General features: G+C 44.9%; 1 protein-coding gene across 5 annotated transcripts in view; it reads left to right on the forward strand.

The window, feature by feature from the left end:
* The window catches only part of ARHGAP44 (Rho GTPase activating protein 44), a 361,660-nt gene that overhangs the window by 226,746 nt on the left and 113,071 nt on the right, over positions 1–21,843 (forward strand). For all 5 annotated transcript variants that reach the window (XM_063961030.1, XM_063961031.1, XM_063961034.1 and 2 more), the window contains exon 8: positions 4,513–4,581. In XM_063961030.1, the coding sequence (XP_063817100.1) occupies positions 4,513–4,581 (69 nt within the window). The remainder of the gene's footprint in view (positions 1–4,512; positions 4,582–21,843) is intronic.

Below are 21,843 nucleotides of genomic sequence, written 5' to 3' on the forward strand. Positions count from 1 at the left end.
AAAGATTAGCAGATTTGCAAATAGAAAATTCTTAGCAGTTTCTGAGTAGCTCCAGACTTACTCAGCCATTGCAATCAGTTCAGTCAGTTTCGTTCCTGGTTTGACGTCACAAACACACCCAGCGTTCGCCCAGGCACTCCCCCGTTTCTTCAGACACTCCCGCGTTTTTCCCAGAAATGCCAGCGTTTTTCCGCACACTCCCATAAAATAGCCAGTTTCCGCCCAGAAACACCCACTTCCTGTCAATCACACTTCGATCACCAGAACGATGAAAATTCCTCGTAATGCCGTGAGTAAAATACCTAACTTTTGTGTAAAATAACTAAGCGCATGCGCTCTGCGAACCTTGTCCATGCGCAGTAAGCGACTAATCGCAATATAGCGAAACTCGGCAACGAGCGAACAACTCGGAATAACCCCCATAGTTCCAGGGGGCGTCTCTTTTCATTTTTGTGTGTCAGCTTCACTTGTGGATATCAGCAGTTGCAAAGTCGAAAAAAATCGCACTTGGAATTGCATTTGCGTCCATCTCTGAATCAGGCCCATAGTACAAATCCACCTCTACACATTTGGAGGGGCTTATGTAATAGTATGGTGTTGCCTTATACATAATTGCTGCTTTAAAAATAAGAGCAGGGTCATCTGAATCTCGCCGGAGCCTGCACCTCGCATGCTGCTTAAAGAGCCCTGGAGACATTTACTATAGGAGAGTTTCCCAAACTCCACCATTACAGGCCAGGTTTTAAGGATATCCATGCTTGAGTCCAGATGGTTAAATCAAATTGATGGTGTATGAATTAAGCACTCAAAGAATTAAGCACCTGACCTCAAACATGGATAACCTAAAAAACCTGGACTGTAATGGCAGAGTTTGGGAGACTCTGTCCTACAGCAATGAGAGTAATCACGCCAATATTTTACTAATGCAATAGTTATTTATTTATTTACAGTTATTTATATAGCGCATGCATATTCCGCAGCGCTTTACTGTTCAGCCATTCACATCAGTCCCTGCCACAATGGAGCTTACAATCTGTATTCCCTACCACATGTACACACACTAGGGTTAATTTGTTGGGAGTCAGTTAACCTAACAGTATATTTTTAGACTGTTGGAGGAAACCAGAGTACCCAGAGGAAACCCACACAAGCATGGAGAGTATACAAACTCCACATAGGGCCATGGTGGGAATTGAACACATGACCAGTCAGTGCTGTGAGGCAGTAATGCTAACCATTAATCCGTCTGTGCTGCCCATATTCTACAATTCTATTCTACAGCCCTTTTTTAAGTTGGCCAGTTGGGGATATGCCGGTGTAAGCAAGCCTGTCTTTATATTAGTATTGATTTTCCTGGTTTTGGATACAGTGAAACATTAGCAAAACTAGAAGGGGAGAAAATGAATGGGCAAAATCCCTTATATTTATAAAGACTGTTTTCATAAATGTTGGTAAGTGGCAGTGATCTGACAGGAAGAGGACACAAATTCCTGTAGCAGTTTGACCTTACCTTTTTGTATGTGCCATGTGTTGGTACTGCAGTTAACCCTTAGCATTGCCCACTTTCACTGAGTGCCATCATTGCAAAATGCATTTATTTTTTCCTATAAAATTTGCAATTATAATGTTGCGATTCAGAGGCAGCTCCAACGTGGATTCATCGAGGGTCCAGTCCGCAAATGTGTTCATGCCAGGATAGCTATTCTGCATATGCACAAAAATCAACAAGCCAGCTTATATGGAATGTATCAGCTGCTGCCTCTAAAATCCAGGTAGGACTGCCACAATAGCTTGGGAGTGACTCCCCATTAGATGTGCTTTCTGCTATCGCAGTCCGGACTGGCAGTCCCAGCAGGAGAAACTCCCTCCCACTGGCACTGCGCAGCATGTGATTACCAGTAAGTACTTCCAATGGGAAGGCAGGCTCTCACTGGGGTGGCAGATTTTACTGGGAGCTACAGCCCTGTAGCCCCTAAGTAAAATTTACCACTATGATCCTAACAGTTTCGAAGTTCAATTGGAAAATAAAGTCCTGGGTCCTTTGCAATCTCGGTATTATTCATTTTAGCAGTAATATGTCATGTGTGAAAATAGAGCATCCGTTTAGTTACTGGAAGCTGTATGGGTTTGTTATAAAATCCCGGTCGTCCGGATGTTAGCGGTCACATGACACCGGCATCCCAGCATTGAAGTGCCCGACGTCGGAAGGGGTAAGCATTTTTACCTCCCCTCCCCTAACCCACCGGTGGGTTGCAAATAGGGCTAACTCTCTGGGGGTGGTGGCTCTGGCTAACCCTCGGGAGGTGGGTGGCGGCTACGGCTAGCCCCCCCCTTACCCAGAGCCTAATACTATTCCCCCCCCCCCCCCCCCAGTGCCTAATCCCAACCTTTCCCCCGCCAATCCCTAGGCCCGAACCCTAACAGTTACACCGATACTTACCTTTGGGGTGTTAGCTGTCAGTGTTCCGGCGCCCATCTCCTGAGTGGTGTCGGGATTCCAGAGTTGGTCGCTTGCCGCTGAATTGGGCATACATTGTTTAACATAAAATATGCATATTTGGTTCTGTGCACAAAAAAAGTACATACAGTATACAGATGTGTCCTTATACACTGTTTCATTCCCACCAAACATCCCCTCTCGGTTCCAGTGCCTGAGCGACCCTGTCTTTTTCGCTCAAAATGTGCATCTTATTCACATTAAATCAAATAACTGGAAGTGACAAAACTGCTTTGTTACATTGCACTGATCAGTTTGATGTGCAACATTTGTACATCTGTGTACAAATGAGTCTTAGACGATATGTATCAAACCTTGGAGAGAGAGATACCGTACCAAACCAATCCGCATCTAACTTTCATTTTACAGGCTGTCGCTATGGGCAGTTTCTGTATTTTATCGCTCTCCAGTGCTTAATACATCTGCCCCTTAATCTGCATGCAAATTGCTACGATGCCGTGGCCACAGCTTTCTATCATGCCAAGTTCTGTTGTGCTCCATCTGTGACTTTGTACACGTTTAACACAAATCCCTGGTCGCAGCCCTGCGTCTCTAGGGTATCCGGACTCCAGGTCAACAACAAAAAGGTCGACAGCAATTGGTCGACACACCTTAGGTCGACATGGCCAAAAGATCAACATGAACAAGGTCGACATGGAAAAGGGTCGACATGAGTTTTTCACGATTTTTCCCTTTTTTGGAACCTTTTCATACTTAACGATCCACGTGGACTACGATTGGAACGGTAATCTGTGCCGACCGAAGCTTCACTCGCCGTGCTTCGGGAACGGTACACTAATTGGGGTTCCCGGTCACTCTACGAAGAAAACGACACCAAAAAAACATAAAAAACGAATGTCGACCTTTTTCCATGTCGACCTTGTTCATGTCGACCTTTTGTCCATGGTGACCTAAGGTGTGTCGACCAATTGGTGTCGACCTAAGGTGTGTCGACCTTTTTGTTGTCGACCTGGAGTCCTAGACCCGTCTCTAGTACACTGTGAGTGGTGTTTTTCTGCATCTGCGATGCAAATAAAATGCTAAATTTAAATAAAAAGTTGCTACGCTACACCTGTCGGAGCAGCTCAGTTGTGCTGGACATCTGACGCTTCGTATGGCACATTTGTGAGGACACATCTGTATCGTATGCGGTTAGCATACCGATCGCTGGGATCCCGGCAGTCACAATACAGATGCCGGGATCCCGACAGGGACATCATACTGACACCGGTATACCAGCGAGGTAGGTGATTCCCTCTCGATGGGTGTCCACGACACCCATAAAGGGAGAATAGAACCTGTGGCGAGTGCAGCGAGCCCGCAAGGGGCTTAATTGCGCTCGCCCCCTGCCGGCATTCCACCACTCGGGGTGCCCATGTCGGTATAATGACTTTTGGCATCTCATTTGACGGGATATCATACTGAACTCATCTGTATGTATTTATGCTGAGTTGGTCTTACACTTGCATCTTCTTATGAATAGAGGGGGGAGGTGTACAGATACAGACCAAGTAAAATAGTACGGTGATCACGTAATTGCTGTAGAGGTAGACTTGCAGAGAGTCGCAGATACACGTGTGAAGGCAAATCACTTTTGGGTAAGTATAGGTGGTGCAGATAGACACTGATGACGATTAGCACTATCTAGCTGCTACTGATTGCAGATTCACCTGTAAAGTGGGCTGATTTATACTTTGCTTGTGCATATAGTATCTGCATACATTATATATATATATATATATATATATATATATATATATATATATATAATATTATAATCTCAAGCCATTTATATCATACATATAACTTGTGCATTGGGAGCCTGGTCAGCTGTGCAATAGAGCGGAAGCTCCCATTTTATGTTCAAGGCCACTATAAATACAAGTGGGCATCCCTGATATAATACATTATTACAGCAGTCCTCTAACTGCCTCTAGATACCCAGACAGTTGCCTTGCTCTACATCAGTGTTTGAGATATCTAAGTGCACGTAACTTCCTATCTCTTTTTCCTAGGACCAGCTGTCGGCAGATATGTACAGCTTTGTGGCCAAAGAAATAGACTATGCAAACTACTTTCAGACAGTAAGTGCTGAGTATGTGCTTATGCATGATTTAATGATGTAGTTATGGGGCATCGTTCCATTTGGTGTGAGTACCGTTCTGTATTATTTTTTATTTTTGCCTTCGTGTAGCAGTCAATCTATGTACTTCATTACAGTATTCTAAACTCTAAATGACCCTGCATCCAATCATGGCTTTAAAGCTAGGGCCACACATAACGGGACCCGCTTGGCAGGAAGGAGCCTGCACATGGACTCCTATGTGGCCGTCTACACATATGCGGCGGTTACGCACCCACCGTATCCAACCACAGCATGCTGCGTTTGAGCAGGATGATGGTACGACCGGATTTCAAGTAGAACACATACATTTGAATGTATTTGTTCACACAGTGCGGCTGTGCCACATTGTGTTCTACTTGAAATCCCGTTGTGGCACTGGCCGGATCCTGTTCTGCGGCATCTGGCGATGCCGCATACATGTGCATCCAAAACGCTCCTTCCTGCCAAGCGGGTTTCGCAAAAACAACGCTACAGTATGTGTGGCCCTAGCCTAAGATATTCACACAGGTAGACTGACCAAAAGCAAATCTGAGCAATAGGTTATTCACAGGGGTAAACCGACCTGTAAATCTCAGCACTAGAATATTCACAGGGAAGACCAGTCTGCAGCCAGTTATGGCATTAGGATATTCAGTGGGCTAGCCTGGTCTCAAGGGCCGGTAACAGGGGAGGGGGTCAAAGGGGACACCTGTACCGGGGCCCAAGGATACACCACTTAGTGCACGGCATGTAAGCCAAATAGGGCAGCGAGTTGTAGGTGGTGTGGGCGCATCCTCAGAGTGACAGGAGCCTCTCATACACAGTCACTGTCCGGTGTGAGTGTGCACCCGCTCTTCCGGTTCCAGCTCTGTTGCAGGCAGTTACGGGACACTGCAGCAGCTCTGCTGGCCAGGATTCCCGTGCCCTGTGCCGTACTCTTGTGGTGGGGTGTGAGGTCTCTCACCAGGGTAAGAGTGGATTTGTGTGGGTTTTGGGATGGGGTGAGGGAGCTGGGAGACAAACTGGGAGGTGTTTGGGGGAGGAAGGAGAGGTGCACATATTTTATATATGTGTATAGCTATATAAATAGATATATAAACATATTAACAGTTTCTTATATAGTGCAGCAAATTCCGTTGCACTTTAATTTATATAGTACCAAAATTGTGGAAACCTTTTGTAAAATGTGTGTTTTTGTGGTTTTATTGCGTATTACTGCATTATTTTCAAAGAAAATCATATGAAAGTATACATCACTAGAAAGATAATTTTATACACAATATAATGCAGTTCACCGCAATGAACTATCTTTATTACTTATAAAGTTAGAGCTAAATAAAGATAGGGAGACTTTATATGTAAAGAGGGGGATTTCGTCGACTCAAAACTGACCAATAGGAGTGATTGTTCTGAGAGCCAATGAGGTGTTGCGATGCCATAAAATAAATCCAATAAGGTGTTAGCATGAGTAAACTCACATTTGTTGCTACCAGAATTGATAGTAAAACATCTTTTCTCTGACGTCCTAGTGGATGCTGGGAACTCCGTAAGGACCATGGGGAATAGAAGGGCTCCGCAGGAGACTGGGCACTCTAAAAGAAAGATTAGGTACTATCTGGTGTGCACTGGCTCCTCCCTCTATGCCCCTCCTCCAGACCTCAGTTAGAATCTGTGCCCGGCCAGAGCTGGATGCACCTAGTGGGCTCTCCTGAGCTTGCTAGAAAGAAAGTATTTGTTAGGTTTTTTATTTTCAGTGAGATCTGCTGGCAACAGACTCACTGCTACGTGGGACTGAGGGGAGAGAAGCAAACCTACCTGCGTGCAGCTAGCTTGTGCTTCTTAGGCTACTGGACACCATTAGCTCCAGAGGGTTCGAACACAGGGCCTGACCTCGATCGTCCGTTCCCGGAGCCGCGCCGCCGTCCCCCTTGCAGAGCCAGAAGACAGAAGAAAGGAGATAAAATCGGCGGCAGAAGACTCCGGTCTTCATTAAGGTAGCGCACAGCACTGCAGCTGTGCGCCATTGCTCCCACTGCACACCACACACTCCGGTCACTGTAGGGTGCAGGGCGCTGGGGGGGGGGCGCGCGCCCTGGGCAGCAATGAGCATACCTTTTGGCAATATATACACATAATACAGTCTGGAATACTGTATATGTGTAAAACCCCCGCCATTTTTAGTCAGAAACAGGACAGAAGCCCGCCGCTGAGGGGGCCGGGCCTTCTTCCTCAGCACACCAGCGCCATTTTCTCTTCACAGCTCCGCTGGAAGGAAGCTCCCCAGGCTCTCCCCGGCAGTATCCTGGTACACAAAGGGTGAAAAGAGAGGGGGGGCACATAAATTTAGGCGCAAAATTTGTATATACAGCAGCTACTGGGTAAACACTGAGTTGTAGTGTAATCCCTGGGTTATATAGCGCTGGGGTGTGTGCTGGCATACTCTCTCTCTGTCTCTCCAAAGGGCCTTGTGGGGGAACTGTCCTCAAATAGAGCATCCCCTGTGTGTGTGGTGTGTCGGTACGCATGTGTTGACATGTCTGAGGTAAAAGGCTCCTCTAAGGAGGTGATAGAGCGGATATGTGTGTGAGAGGGTGTCTCCGTCGACAACGCTGACACCTGTTTGGATATGTGTAAGTGCTAAGGTGAATTTATTGCACAAAAGGTTAGGGAACAGACAGGAAATCTACCCATGTCTGTCCCTATGTCACAGAGACCTTCAGAGTCTCTGAATGCTCACTATCCATAATAACAAACACTGATATCGACATGGAGTTTAACTCCACTGTCGACTACGATAATGCAAAGTTACAGCCAAGATGGCTATAAGGTATTCAATATATGATTATTGAAATAATAGATGATTTGCATATCACTGATGACTCATCTGTCCCTGACACGAGAGTACACATGTTTAAGGGGAAGAATGCTGAGGTAAATTTCCCTCCTCTCATGAGGAAAAAGAGCGGGAATCTCCAGACAAGAGACGGCAGCTTCCCACAAGAGAATTCTCAGGCTGGATCCTTTCCCCACTAGGGCCAGGATATGTTGAGAATCTTCCCCTGGGGTGTCCTGTTTGCACAGACGGTAGCATTTGCTATTCTCAGGGATCCTGCAGATAGCGTGCACATTCTAGTATACTACCCAGACCGGCGATTGTGTCGGCATGGGTTTATAGCGCTGTGGCAGCGTGGACAGGTACCTTATCAGCAGAGATGAGACCCTAGTATGCAATATTAATATATTAAAGATGCTGTCTTAAGTGATAGATATATAGTTATAAAGCATGCCCAAAGAGACATGAGTATACTGGGTCCTAGAGTCAAAGCTATGTCGATCTCTGCTTGACGTGTCCTGTAGAATATGCATTGGACAGATGATGCCGACTTAAGAGGCATATGGAAGGCTGAGGATTGTGTGGAGAAGGGTTCTCGGGCCTGGTCTCCACAGCTATAGCTGGTAATTCTGCTAGTTTGCCTTATATTCCTGCACAGCCTAAGAAAGCACGACATTATTAAATGCAGCCTTCGTATAAAGAAACAAGAAAGTCTGAGGGGCGTCCTTTCTTGTCAGAGCCAGGCAGCTAGTTCCCAGGAACAGAAGTCCTCCCCGGCCCCGACAAAAATCCACCAATGTCGCTGGGGCTCCACAGGCGGAGCTAGGCCCGGTGGGGACACGCCTTCGTAAGTTCAGCCACAAGTGGGTTCACTCCCTGTTCGATCCCTGGGCAATAGATATTGTGTCTCAGGGATACAAGCTGGACTGTGAGAAGATGCCCCCTCACCGACGGCCCTGCGGGCTTCCCCCCAAGAGAGGGAGCCAGTGTTATCTGCATTGTATCTTTAACAATTGTATCTTTAACAGGTGGTGGTCAAGGGTCCCCTCCTTCAACAAGAGGGTGTTATTATTAGACCATGTTGTAATCCCGAAACCAGACGGTTCGGTCAGACCCATATTGAATTAAAAATCCCTGAACATATACCTGAGAAGGTTCAAGTTCAAGATGGAATCGCTAAGAGCGGTCAGTGCAAGCCTAAAAAGGGGGAGACTTTATTGTGAATCGGGACATAAGGGATGCATACCTTCAGGTCCCCATTTATCCACCTCATTAGGCGTACCTCAGAATTGCGGTACGGGATTGTCATTACCAATTTCAGATGTTGCCGTTTGGTCTCTCCACGGCCCCGAGAATATTCACCATGGTAATGGCGGATATGATTGTGCTCCTGCGGAAGCAAGGTGTCACTATTATCACGTACTTGGACGATCTCCTCATAAAAGCGAGATCAAGAGAGCAGTTGCTGAACAGCGTATCACTTTCTCTGGAAGTGTAACGGCAACACGGCTGGATTCTATATATTCCAAAGTCGCAGTTGTTTCCTACAGCTCATCTGCCTCTCCTAGGCACGATCCTAGACACAGACCAGAAAAGGGTTATCTCCCGATAGAGAGAGCTCAGGAGCTCATGACACTGGTCAGGAATCTATTAAAACCAAAACAGGTGTCAGTGCATCACTGCACTCGAGTCCTGGGAAGGATGGTGGCATCATACGAGGCCATCCCCTTAGGCAGGTTCCATGCGAGGACCTTCCAATGGGACTTACTGGACAAGTGGTCCGGATCACCTCTTCAGATGCATCGGTTAATCACCCTATCCCCCAGGACCAGGGTGTCTCTCCTGTGGTGGCTGCAGAGTGCTCACCTTCTCGAGGGCCGCAGATTCGGCATTCAGGACTGGATCCTGGTGACCACGGATGCAAGCCTCCGAGGGTGGGGGGCAGTAACACAGGGAAGAAATTTCCAAGGTCTGTGGTCAAGTCAACTGACTCGCCTTCACATCAATATCCTGGAACTAAGGGCCATATACAACGCCCTAAGTCAAGCGGAGATCCTGCTTCGCGACCAACCGGTTCTGATCCAGTCAGACCGCAGGGGTTCATGTAAACCGCCAAGGCGGCACAAGGAGCAGGGTGGCGAGGGTAGAAGCCACCAGAATTCTTTGCTGGGCGGAGAATCAAGTAAGCGCACTGTCAGCAGTGTTCATTCCGGGAGTGGACATCTGGGAAGCAGACTTCCTCAGCAGGCACGACCTCCACCCGGGAAAGTGGGGACTTCATCAGGAAGTCTTCACGCAGTTTGCAAATTGATGGGAACTGCCTAAGGTGGACTAGATGGCGTCCCACCTCAATAAAAAGCTAAAAAAGGTTTTACGCCGGGTCAAGGGACCCTCAGGTGATAGCTGTGGTCACACTAGTAACACCGTGGATGTTCCAGTCGGTCTCTGTATTCCCTCCTCTTCCTCTCATACCCAAGGGCTGAGAATTGTAATAAAAGGAGGAGTGAAAACAATATTCTTTGCTCCGAATTGGCCAAGAAGGACTTGGTACCCGGAGCTGCAGGAAATGCTCTCAGAGGACTCAGGGCTTCTGCCTCTCAGACAGGACATGTTGCAACAGGGGCCCTGTCTGTTCCAAAATTTACCGCGGCTGCATTTGACGGCATGGCGGTTGAACGCCGGATCCTAGCGGAAAAGGGCATTCCGGATGCAGTTATTCCTACGCTGATAAAGGCTAGGAAAGATGTGACAGCAAGACTTTTTCACTGTATATGGCGAAAATAGGTTGCTTGGTGTGAGGCCGGGAAGGCCCTACAGAGGAATTCCAGCGGGGTCGATTCCTGCACTTCCTACAGTCAGGAGTGACTATGGGCCTAAAATTAGGATCCATAAAGGTCAAGATTTCGGCCCTATACATTTTCTCTAAAAATGAACTGGCTTCACTGCCTGAAGTTCAGACGTTGTTCCGGGGGTGCTGCATATTCAGCCTCCTTTTGTGCCACCGGTGGCACCTTGGGATCTTAACGTTGTGTTGGATTTCCTGAAATCCCACTGGTTTGAGCCACTTAAGACCATGGAGCTAAAATATCTCACGTGGAAAGTGGTCATGCTATTGGCCTTAGCTTCGGCTAGGCGTGTGTCAGTATTGGCGGTTTTGTCATGTAAAAACCCTTATCTGATCTTCCATATGGACAGGGAAGAATTGAGGACTCGTCCCCAATTTCTTCCTAGGGTGGTATCATTGTTTCATTTGAACCAGCCTATTGTGGTGCCTGCGGCTACTAGGGACTTGGAGGATTCCAAGTTGCTGGACGTAGTCCGGGCTTTGAAAATTTATGTTTCCAGAAAGGCGGGAGTCAGAAAGTCTGACTCGCTGTTTATTCTGTATGCAGCCAACAAGGTTGGCGCTCCTGCTTCGAAGCAGACTATTGTTCGCTGGATCTATAGCACGATTCAGCTGGTTCACTCTGCGGCTGGATTGCCGCATCCAAAATGGTGAAAGCCCATTCCACAAGGAAGGTGGGCTCTTCTTGGGCGGCTGCCTGAGGGGTCTCGGCTTTACAGCTTTGCCGAGCTGCTACTTGGTCGGGGTCAAACAAGTTTGCTAAGTTCTACAAGTTTGATACCCTGGCTGAGGAGGACCTTGAGTTTGCTCATGCGGTGCTGCAGAGTCATCCGCACTCTCCCGCCCGTTTGGGAGCTTTGGTATAATCCCCATGGTCCTTACGGAGTTCCCAGCATCCACTAGGACGTCAGAGAAAATAAGAATTTACTCACCGGTAATTCTATTTCTCGTAGTCCGTAGTGGATGCTGGGCGCCCGTCCCAAGTGCGGACTCTCTGCAATACATGTATATAGTTATTGCTTAACTAAAGGGTTATTGTTATGAGCCATCTGTTACTGAGGCTCAGTTGTTGTTCATACTGTTAACTGGGTATGGTTATCACAAGTTGTACGGTGTGATTGGTGTGGCTGGTATGAGTCTTACCCTGGATTCCAAATCCTTTCCTTGTTGTGTCAGCTCTTCCGGGCACAGTTTCCTTAACTGAGGTCTGGAGGAGGGGCATAGAGGGAGGAGCCAGTGCACACCAGATAGTACCTAATCTTTCTTTTAGAGTGCCCAGTCTCCTGCGGAGCCCGTCTATTCCCCATGGTCCTTACGGAGTTCCCAGCATCCACTACGGACTACGAGAAATAGAATTACCGGTGAGTAAATTCTTATTATTTAGTTGTTTGATTATCACTAAGTTGGTCACTGTTTTTTAGCAGTTTTTTACTTTAATTTCCTGCAGTAAGCTGTGTAATTTATTTAGTATGACAAGCAAAGTAAAAAGAAATGACTGATCACCTAGAAAGAGATACAAAATAATTATTTTACGTGAAGAAGGTAAAACTTACAACTAAATTATAAGAAAAGTAGATGGCAACATAACTAAAGGAGGAATTTCGAAACTGTGGAATAAGTATCAACAGACTCAGGCCATACAAAACCAAACTGGTAAAGGTAGGAAAAGATCCACAACACAGTGCTGTGATAGAAGAATGATAAAACTGTTCTTGAGAGACAGAAAATAATAATCTGAGGCAACCCAAAATGATTTACATGAATGTGGTGTAAACACCAGTGCCAGGACTGTTTGACGCAGACTTCAATATTTTGGATTAAACGCCAGAATTCCAAGGGAAAAGTTGCTTTTATCTCTCAAACAAAGACAGAAAAAATTAGAATGGGCTAAAAAGCATATTAATTGGTCAGAATAACAATGGAACAGTGTCATCTGGAGTGACAAAACCAGAATATCCATATTTGGTAGTGATGGCATGAAATATGTCCGCAGAAGATTTGCTACCTGAATGTACACCTACTGTGAAGGATCCAGTTAGTGTCATGCTGTAGAGATGTACAGTATGACAGCAAAAGGTGTGGGATGAATTTATGTGAGCAATGGCACTCTAAATAGCAGAAAATACACCAGTGTCCCGCAGTGGTGAGAGGGGAGCACAAACTATGCAGAGCAGTGGGTAAGTGGCTGGTGAATAATGATGTGCACATGCGCACAGCGTCTATTCAGAGTGCAGAGAGATCCTGGGGGCAGCCCAGCATAACGGAGAGTTCTGGGCATACCCCTACAGTGATGGAAATGGGAGTGGCACGAGGCTCAGGTCATTTTTCATAGGCTGTTCCCCTTTTCTGATGTGGGTGCAATTATTGCACCTCAAAGGTCTCGACCCACTGGCCACCAATGTTGGGAGGTATGTAATTGCGGCAAAAGGCTTCCCAATGAAGTACTAATAAATATTGTACAAAACTAAGTAAGTAAATGTACTTTTCCACAATTCAGTACGTACAGTATAACTGTTTTCAAAATGTAAAATTTTGTTATAAAGTTAATTGCATTATGTTGTATTATATTCTAAATTGAATTGCCATTGTAATGATGTGTGCTTTTTGGTATAATACTAAAATATATTAGTGCTATATGCTGTTAAACCTCAAAAATGCAAATTTTACAAAAGGTTTCCACAATTTTGGCCACTACTGTGTGTGTGTGTGTGTGTGTGTGTGTGTGTGTGTGTATGTATGTGTATATATATATATATATATATATATATATATATATATATACACACTGCTCAAAAAAAAAAAGGGAACACTAAAATAACACATCCTAGATCTGAATGAATGAAATATTCTTATTAAATACTTTGTTCTTTACATAGTTGAATGTGCTGACAACAAAATCACACAAAAATTATCAATGGAAATCAAATTTATTAACCCATGGAGGTCTGGATTTGGAGTCACCCTCAAAATTAAAGTGGAAAAACACACTACAGGCTGATCCAACTTTGATGTAATGTCCTTAAAACAAGTCAAAATGAGGCTCAATAGTGCGTGTGGCCTCCACGTGCCTGTATGACCTCCCTACAACCCACACAAGTGGCTCAGGTAGTGCAGCTCATCCAGGATAGCACATCAATGCGAGCTGTGGCAAGAAGGTTTGCTGTGTCTGTCAGCGTAGTGTCCAGAGCATGGAGGCGCTACCAGGAGACAGGCCAGTACATCAGGAGACGTGGAGGAGGCCAACAACCCAGCAGCAGGACCGCTACCTCCACCTTTGTGCAAGGAGGAACAGGAGGAGCACTGCTAGAACCCTGCAAAATGACCTCCAGCAAGCCACAAATGTGCATGTGTCTACTCAAACAATCAGAAACAGACTCCATGATGGTGGTATGAGGGCCCGACGTCCACAGGTGGGGGTTGTGCTTACAGCACAACACCGTGCAGGATATTTGGCTTTTGACAAAGAACACCAAGATTGGCAAATTTGCCACTGGCGCCCTGTGCTCTTCACAGATGAAAGCAGGTTCTCACTGAGCACATGTGACAGACGTGACAGAGTCTGGAGACGCCAAGGAGAATGTTCTGCTGCCTGCAACATCCTCCAGCATGACCGGTTTGGCTGTGGGTCAGTAATGGTGTGGGGTGGCATTTCTTTGGGGGGCCGCACAGCCCTCCATGTGCTCGCCAGAGGTAGCCTGGCTGTCATTAGGTACCGAGATGAGATCCTCAGACCCCTTGTGAGACCATATGCTAGTGCAGTTGGCCCTGGGTTCCTCCTAATGCAAGACAATGCTAGACCTCATGTGGCTGGAGTGTGTCAGCAGTTCCTGCAAGATGAAGGCATTGATGCTATGGACTAGCCCGCCCATTCCCCAGACCTGAATCCAATTGAGCACATCTTGGACATCATGTCTCGCTCCATCCATTGCACCACAGTCTGTCCAGGAGTTGGCGGATGCTTTAGTCCAGGTCTGGGAGGAGATCCCTCAGGAGACCATCCGCCACCTCATCAGGAGCATGCCCAGGCGTTGTAGGGAGGTCATACAGGCACGTGGAGGACACACACACTAAAAAGCCTCATTTTGATATTTTTTAAGGACATTACATCAAAGTTGGATCAGCCTGTAGTGTGTTTTTCCACTTTAGTTTTGAGGGTGACTCCAAATCCAGACCTCCATGGGTTAATAATTTGATTTCCATTGATAATCTTTGTGTGATTTTGTTGTCAGCACATTCAACTATGTAAAGAACAAAGTATTTAATAAGAATATTTTATTCATTCAGATCTAGGATGTGTTATTTTAGTGTTCCCTTTATTTTTTTGAGCAGTATATATATATATATATATAGATATAGATATAGATATATATATATATATATATATATATATATATATACACACACATCTGGAAAAAGAAAATGGAGGACAAGCGCCTAATGGTGCAGTATTTTTACACTTGGTTTTATAATGCGACAACACTCATATAGGTATTCTGCGTACCAGATGAGGGGTTTTCTATCATGCACATCAAGTACTGTTGTTTTCGATCTTCAGTCTGTTGCTCACAGCATATAAGGTCTACAAGTAAGCATAAAGAACACCTCTCATGGTGCAATATTGTTGTTTCAGAACAAGAACGTTAATCACCTCTATAGGTAATATGTGTACCGGAAGGCTGAGGTATAACAGCAAATTACAGGGGGTCTTTATCCTCCAATGTTCAAAATGCAATGGAATCTAGAGTCAGCAAACACAAAATACACTCCTCATAGTGCAATACAGACTAGTATATTGTGGTGGATTTTTATATATCAGTTGGTAATGCGCGTACCACATAACTTAATTAAATTAATTAATTAATGAATTAATTAATTAAATATTTAGCCCCATAGAACTAGGTGTTCGTTATACTTACTTGTAGACCTTATATGCTGTGAGCAACAGATTGAAGATCGAAAACAACAGTACTTGATGTGCATGATAGAAAACCGCTCATCTGGTACGCAGAATACCTATATGAGTGTTGTCGAGTTATAAAACCAAGGGTCAAATTTACTAAGATGGGAGTTCTATTTGAGATGGGATGGTGCCCATAGCAACCAATCAAATTCCAGGTATTATCTTCTAGAAGGTGCTAGATAAATGAGAAGTAGAATCTGATTGGTTGCAACGGGCAACATCCCATTTTAAATAGAACTCCCATCGAGGTAAATTTACCCCCAAGTGTAAAAATACTGCACCATTAGGCGCTTGTCCTCCATTTTCTTTTTCCAGATTCCAATTCCACTAAAACCTAGTGGCCCTTCGAAGGACTGAGCTGCCAGCCATCCATAGGACCACCTGTGGAGTCCGTGTGCTAAAGATAACAGACTACAAGAAAGACTTATTATATATTTACCGTAGACAGAGGGAAAGACAGCCCTCCCCCCCCCCCCCCCGCACATGCAGTCAAGGAAATGAAGCGGCACTCAGAGTCTCCATAGAAAGTGCAAACTGCAGTGATGCTTTTATTCAACGTTTCGGGGTTACCCCCTTCATCAGGATAACAAACATAACATACAGAAACAAATTTATACGTTGCCAACACCAATCCGATCACTGGCATCTGCCGCCTGCTCGCCCGGGACCCGGCCACCGCTCTTCCGGTCGCGGCTAGTTTTGTTGCTGCACGTTTTCTGTATATGTATTATCACTGTTTGCATTTCTTAAAATAAAAATGTTATTGAGGAAAAAGAACACCACTCAGTCGCACCGTAATATGTCTTTTATTTTGTGGCTGAGGATGCCTCTCATACTAGTCCCCTAGATACATACACTATTGCACATATTGCTATTTTACACTGCAGGTAATCACTTATACTTGGGTTTACAAGACAACTAAGTAATGTTGTGTTTCCTAGGCAACGTCCCGATGCCGGCTGGGAGGGGCCGCGTCACTTCCGGTTCCGGAATTAGCCGCGACTGGAAGTGCGGCGGCTGGGTCTCAGGCGAGCAGCCGGGAGATGCCAGTGATCAGATTGGTGTTGATAACGTATGCATTTGTTTCTGTATGTTATTTGTCATCCTGATGAAGGGGATAACCCCGAAACGTTGTGATTTTCTGGCCATTTCTCAGAAAATATGAATGATAACTCACAAACTTTTCTTTCACTCATGGTTAGTGGTTGGGTGAAGCCATTTATTGTCAAACAACTGTGTTTACTCTGTTTAAATCATAATGACAACAGAAACTACCCAAATGACCCTGATCAAAAGTTTACATACCCCGGAGATATTGGCCTGATAACATGCACACAAACGGGTTTGAATGGCTACTAAAGGTAACCATCCTCACCTCTGATCTGTTTGCTTGTAATCAGTGTGTGTGTATAAAAGGTCAGTGAGTTTCTGCACTCCTGAAAGACCCTTGCATCTTTCATCCAGTGCTGCACTGACGTGTCTGGATTCTGAGTCATGGGGAAAGCAAAAGAATTGTCAAAGGATCTGCGGGAAAAGGTAATTGAACTGTATAAAACAGGAAAGGGATATAAAAAGATATCCAAGCAATTGAGAATGCCAATCAGCAGTGTTCAAACTCTAATTAAGAAGGTGTTGAGGCGGCACTCCTAGTACTTAATATTCCAATGTAGTACAAAGGCAGCTGAGTACCTTTTAATCAGTCAAACAAAAAGATTGATTAAAAGGTACCCCGCTGCCTTTATTCTACAATGGAATATTAAGTCCCAAGAGTGCTGTCTCAACACCTTCCATATATATATATATAACACTGTGCCGGGCCCCAAGATTTCTGTTGCCGGCCCTGCTGGCCTCAAGTCAATCTGTACAATTAGAGTAAACCTACTAATAACCAATCTCAACATTAGAACACTCACAGAAGTATACTAGCCTGCAGCCGCTCAGGGTATTAGTATATTCTCATGGGTATGCCGACGTGTAGCCCTTTAGATATTTAACCACTTAACCCCAAAAACTTCAGAAATTATCGCTTTTTTTTATGAGTGGACTAGGTGAAGAACATGAATTTAACCCTATTCAAAATGATTTTAGTAAAAAAAAAAAAAAAAAGAGGAAAAATATATATTTTTAAATTAAAAAAAAATATATGTATTTTTTCCCAAACACCGAAACATCAATCGGGAACATTGTGACCATCGGAACATCGGAAACATTGTGACCATCGCGGCTTTCATTTTGAAAGCCGGGACAGACACCAGGTACACAGGGGGGACTTGGGGGGGTTAATTTACACTTCCCCAGCGACTGCTATTGTCTGCAGCTGCTGGAGGAGGGGGGGTCCTGCCGTGCTGACCGATCAGCAGTGATCAGCAGCATGGCAATCAGTAGGGGACAGTGCAGGGAGGCAGAGGGACCTTCCGGTCCCTCTGACAGCAGCATCGGAGGGAAGTTTCGCTTCCCTGCCGCTGCTAACACTCTCTATCTGACTGCTCACATTCTGTGCGACCAGGTCAGATAAAGCACTTGCAGGCATGGTCGCATCTGATGCGACCATGCCAGGCAAGTTGTTAAAGTGTTCATAGTTACACCAACCTGTAGTTGATCAGATTATAATATTAAAAATACTAGCAAAACTGGTAAACACTAAGATCATTATTTCCCAATATAAGCAACCCATCTGTTATAGTATTGTATCACCTCTCTCAGCTCAGTCTCTATGTGCTTGAACCAAGTGATATCGGAGCCCTGCCCAAGTATGTCTCATTCCGCAACCCCACTGATAACTGACAATGAGGAAATATATCAGATTTTAGAGAAGTTGCCAATACCAACCTTGTGTCATTATAAATTACAGGCGGTTCTATAAAAAATATATATAGAAATATCGGGTGTACTATCAATGTAAATATAAATAATAATTATTAAAAGTGCTTATCACCTTATGTGCATCTCCCAAAAAAAACACTCTGGAACGTCTCAAATGAAGCAATATAGATAGTATACAGAATATTACTGTCATAAGAGGGTGCATACAAATTGACAATTTCAGAATAATAATTACACTTAACTTATTATCACAATTAAAATACATATTAAAAAAAGTATAAAATATATAGGGCGGTATCCTATTTACCCCGATGCAGTTTCGGACAATATAAAATGGCTGGATATTGTGATTAATGATGAAAAGATGCCATTTTGATCGGCCAAAATTGGACCCGCAATAACACGAAAACACTTGGGATCGGGGATAAGTCCACGATGCCATCCATGTGTTATCGTGGCTCCAGCGGCTGCTTATCGGGGATTGTGCTTCGGACTCCTTACATCGGGCATGTCCAAACTGCGGCCCTCCAGCTGTTGAGAAACTACACATCCCAGCATGCCCTGAGCCAGCTTTAGCATTCTCTGACCGCTAAACTGTGTCATGGCATGCTGGGATATGTAGTTTCACAACAGCTGGAGGGCTGCAGTTTGGACATACCTGCCTTACATAATCCCCAATAAGTGCCAACATCGGGAGGGGAAAAGGATGCCGGCATCTGGGGCTAATAGGATAACCACCGGCAATCCTATTAGCAGTGGTAAAGTACAGCTGCTAATAGGATACCTTCCATAGTACAGGTTGAGTATCCCATATCCAAATATTCCGAAATACAGAATATTCTCAAATACAGAATTTTTTGAGTGAGAGTAAGATAGTGAAACCTTTGTTTTCTGATGGCTCAATGTACACAAACTTTGTTTAATACACAAAGTTATTCAAAATATTGTATTAAATGACTTTCAGGCTGTGAGTATAAGGTGTATATGAAACAAATGAATTGTGTGTATGTACACAAACTTTATTTAATGTACAAAGTTATTAAAAAATATTGGCTAAAATTACCTTCAGGATGTGTGTGTATAAGGTGTATATGATACATAAATGCATTCTGTGCTTAGACTTGCGTCCCATCGCCATGATATCTCATTATGGTATGCAATTATTCCAAAATACAGAAAAATCTGATATCCAAAGTACTGCAGGTCCCAAGCATTGTGGATAAGGGTTACTCAACCTGTATATAATAATACACCCCTTTGATTGCGAATAGACACTTGTTCTGTATAATCAATATAGTTCCAGACTTAGGGCCGAATTCAATTAATAAAGGATGATAAAATTGCTCTAATTTACTGTGATTGGCATTTTTGCTGCTTTTTTTGCCACGAAAATGGGATTTTCAACGGTATGCTTGCTCCTGTGATTCATCTATTCAATTGCAAATTTGCATAAAATGGGATTAATTTGTTGCTGGCAGTGAAAAAATCCAAAAATGGATAAATATGCCTGTACCCCGAAAAAAAGCGAAACTATCCTCAGATAAAAGTTTATTATTGGTTATAAGAAAAGTATTTCTGGTACTTAAATTGGTCAAAAGGCTATTAAAAATGCATGTAAAAAAATGATAGTAAGTGCTAAAATTAAATTTGGGGTACATAAAAACAGGATTTTAATACCTACCGGTAAATCCTTTTCTCCTAGTCCGTAGAGGATGCTGGGGTCCACTTCAGTACCATGGGGTATAGACGGTTCTGCAGGAGCCATGGGCACTTTAAGACTTTTTCAGAGTGTGAACTGGGTCCTCCCTCTATGCCCCTCCTCCAGACCTCCGTATAGGAACTGTGCCCAGGGAGACGGACATTTCGAGAAAAGGATTTACTTTTACGTTAATGGTGAGATTCATACCAGCTCACACTTCAACCATGCCGCACACATGGCATTCAACAAAACACATGCCAATGGGCATGAACATTACAACAACAGTGCTGAAAACATTCTTAACAAAATAACAACTGCAGGTAAATACGCACTGGGCTGGGTGCCCAGCATCCTCTACGGACTAGGAGAACAGGATTTACCGGTAGGTATTAAAATCCTGTTTTCTCATCCGTCCTAGAGGATGCTGGGGTCCACTTCAGTACCATGGGGTTATACCAAAGCTCCAGTACGGGCGGGAGAGTGCGGATGACCCTGCAGCACCGACTGACCAAACTGTAGGTACTCATCGGCCAAGGTGTCAAACTTGTAAAACTTAGCAAACGTGTTTGCCCCTGACCAAGTAGCTGCTCGGCAAAGTTGTAATGCCGAGACGCCCGGGCAGCCGCCCAGGATGAGCCCACCTTTCTAGTAGAATGGGCATTCACCGAATTCAGTATCGGCAATCCTGCTGTGGAATAAGCGTGCTGAATTGTACCTCTGATCCAGCGTGCAATAGTCTGCTTAGAAGCGGGACACTCAATCTTGTTGGGAGCATACAGGACAAACAGAGCCTCTGTTTTCCGTATCCGAGCCGTTCTTGTGACATAGATTCTCAAAGCCCTGACCACATCCAGAGACTTTGAAGCAGCGAAGGTGTCAGTAGCCACTGGCACCACAATAGGTTGGTTTATATGGAAAGAAGAAACCACCTTAGGAAGAAATTGTTGACGAGGTTCTTAACTCAGCCCTTTCTTCATGGAAAACCAAGTAAGGGCTCTTGTGAGACAAGGCCCCCAACTCAGACACCCGCCTCGTGAATGCCAAGGCCAACAGCATGACCACTTTCCAAGTGAGAAACTTCAACTCTATCTCCTTTAGAGCCTCAAACCAATCCGATTGAAGGAACTGCAACACCACGTTAAGATCCCATGGTGCCACAGGAGGCCCAAATGGAGGTTGGATGTGCAGAACCCCTTTCACGAATGTCTGAACTTCTGGACGGGAGGCCAATTGATTCTGAAAGAAAATGGACAAGGCCGAAATCTGTACCTTGACTGAACCCAAACGTGGGCCCACATCCACACCCGCCTGGAGAAAGTGGAGAAAACGTCCTAACTGAAACTGAAGACACATATTTTCTCCAAATACGGTGGTAATGTTTAGACGTTACTCCCTTCCTGGCCTGATTAAGAGTGTGAATGACTTCTTTCGGAATGCCCTTTCGGGCTAGGATCCGACGCTCAATAGCCATGCCATCAAACGTAGCCGCGGTAAGTCCTGATACACGCACGGCCCCTGCTGCATCAGGTCCTCGCGAAGAGGAAGAGGCCAAGGATCTTCTATGAGTAACTCCTGAAGATCTGGATACCAAGCCCTCCTTGGCCAGTCTGGGACAATGAGGATCGCTCGAACGCCTGTTCTTCTTATGAGCTTGAGAACTTTCGGAATGAGTGACAGTGGAGGGAAGACATATACCGACCAAAACACTCACTGGGTCACTAGTGCATCCACTGCTATTGCTTGAGGGTCTCTCGACCTGGAACAATATCTCTGAAACTTCTTGTTGAGACGAGATGCCATCATGTCTACTTGAGGAACTCCCCAAAGACCTGTCACCTCTGCGAAGACTTCTTGGTGGAGGCCCCATTCTCCTGGATGGAGATCGTGTCTGCTGAGGAAGTCTGCTTCTCAGTTGTCCACTCCCGGAATGAAAATTGCAGACAGAGCTCTTGCATGTCTTTCTGCCAGAGGAGGATCTTTGACACCTCTGCCATTGCCGCTCTGCTTTTCGTTCCTCCCTGACGGTTTATGTACGCGACTGCTGTAACATTGTCCAACTGGATCTGTACGGGTTGATCTTGA

The sequence above is a fragment of the Pseudophryne corroboree genome, chromosome 3, assembly GCF_028390025.1.
Source record: "Pseudophryne corroboree isolate aPseCor3 chromosome 3, aPseCor3.hap2, whole genome shotgun sequence".
NCBI classification, from domain to species: Eukaryota; Metazoa; Chordata; class Amphibia; order Anura; family Myobatrachidae; genus Pseudophryne; species Pseudophryne corroboree.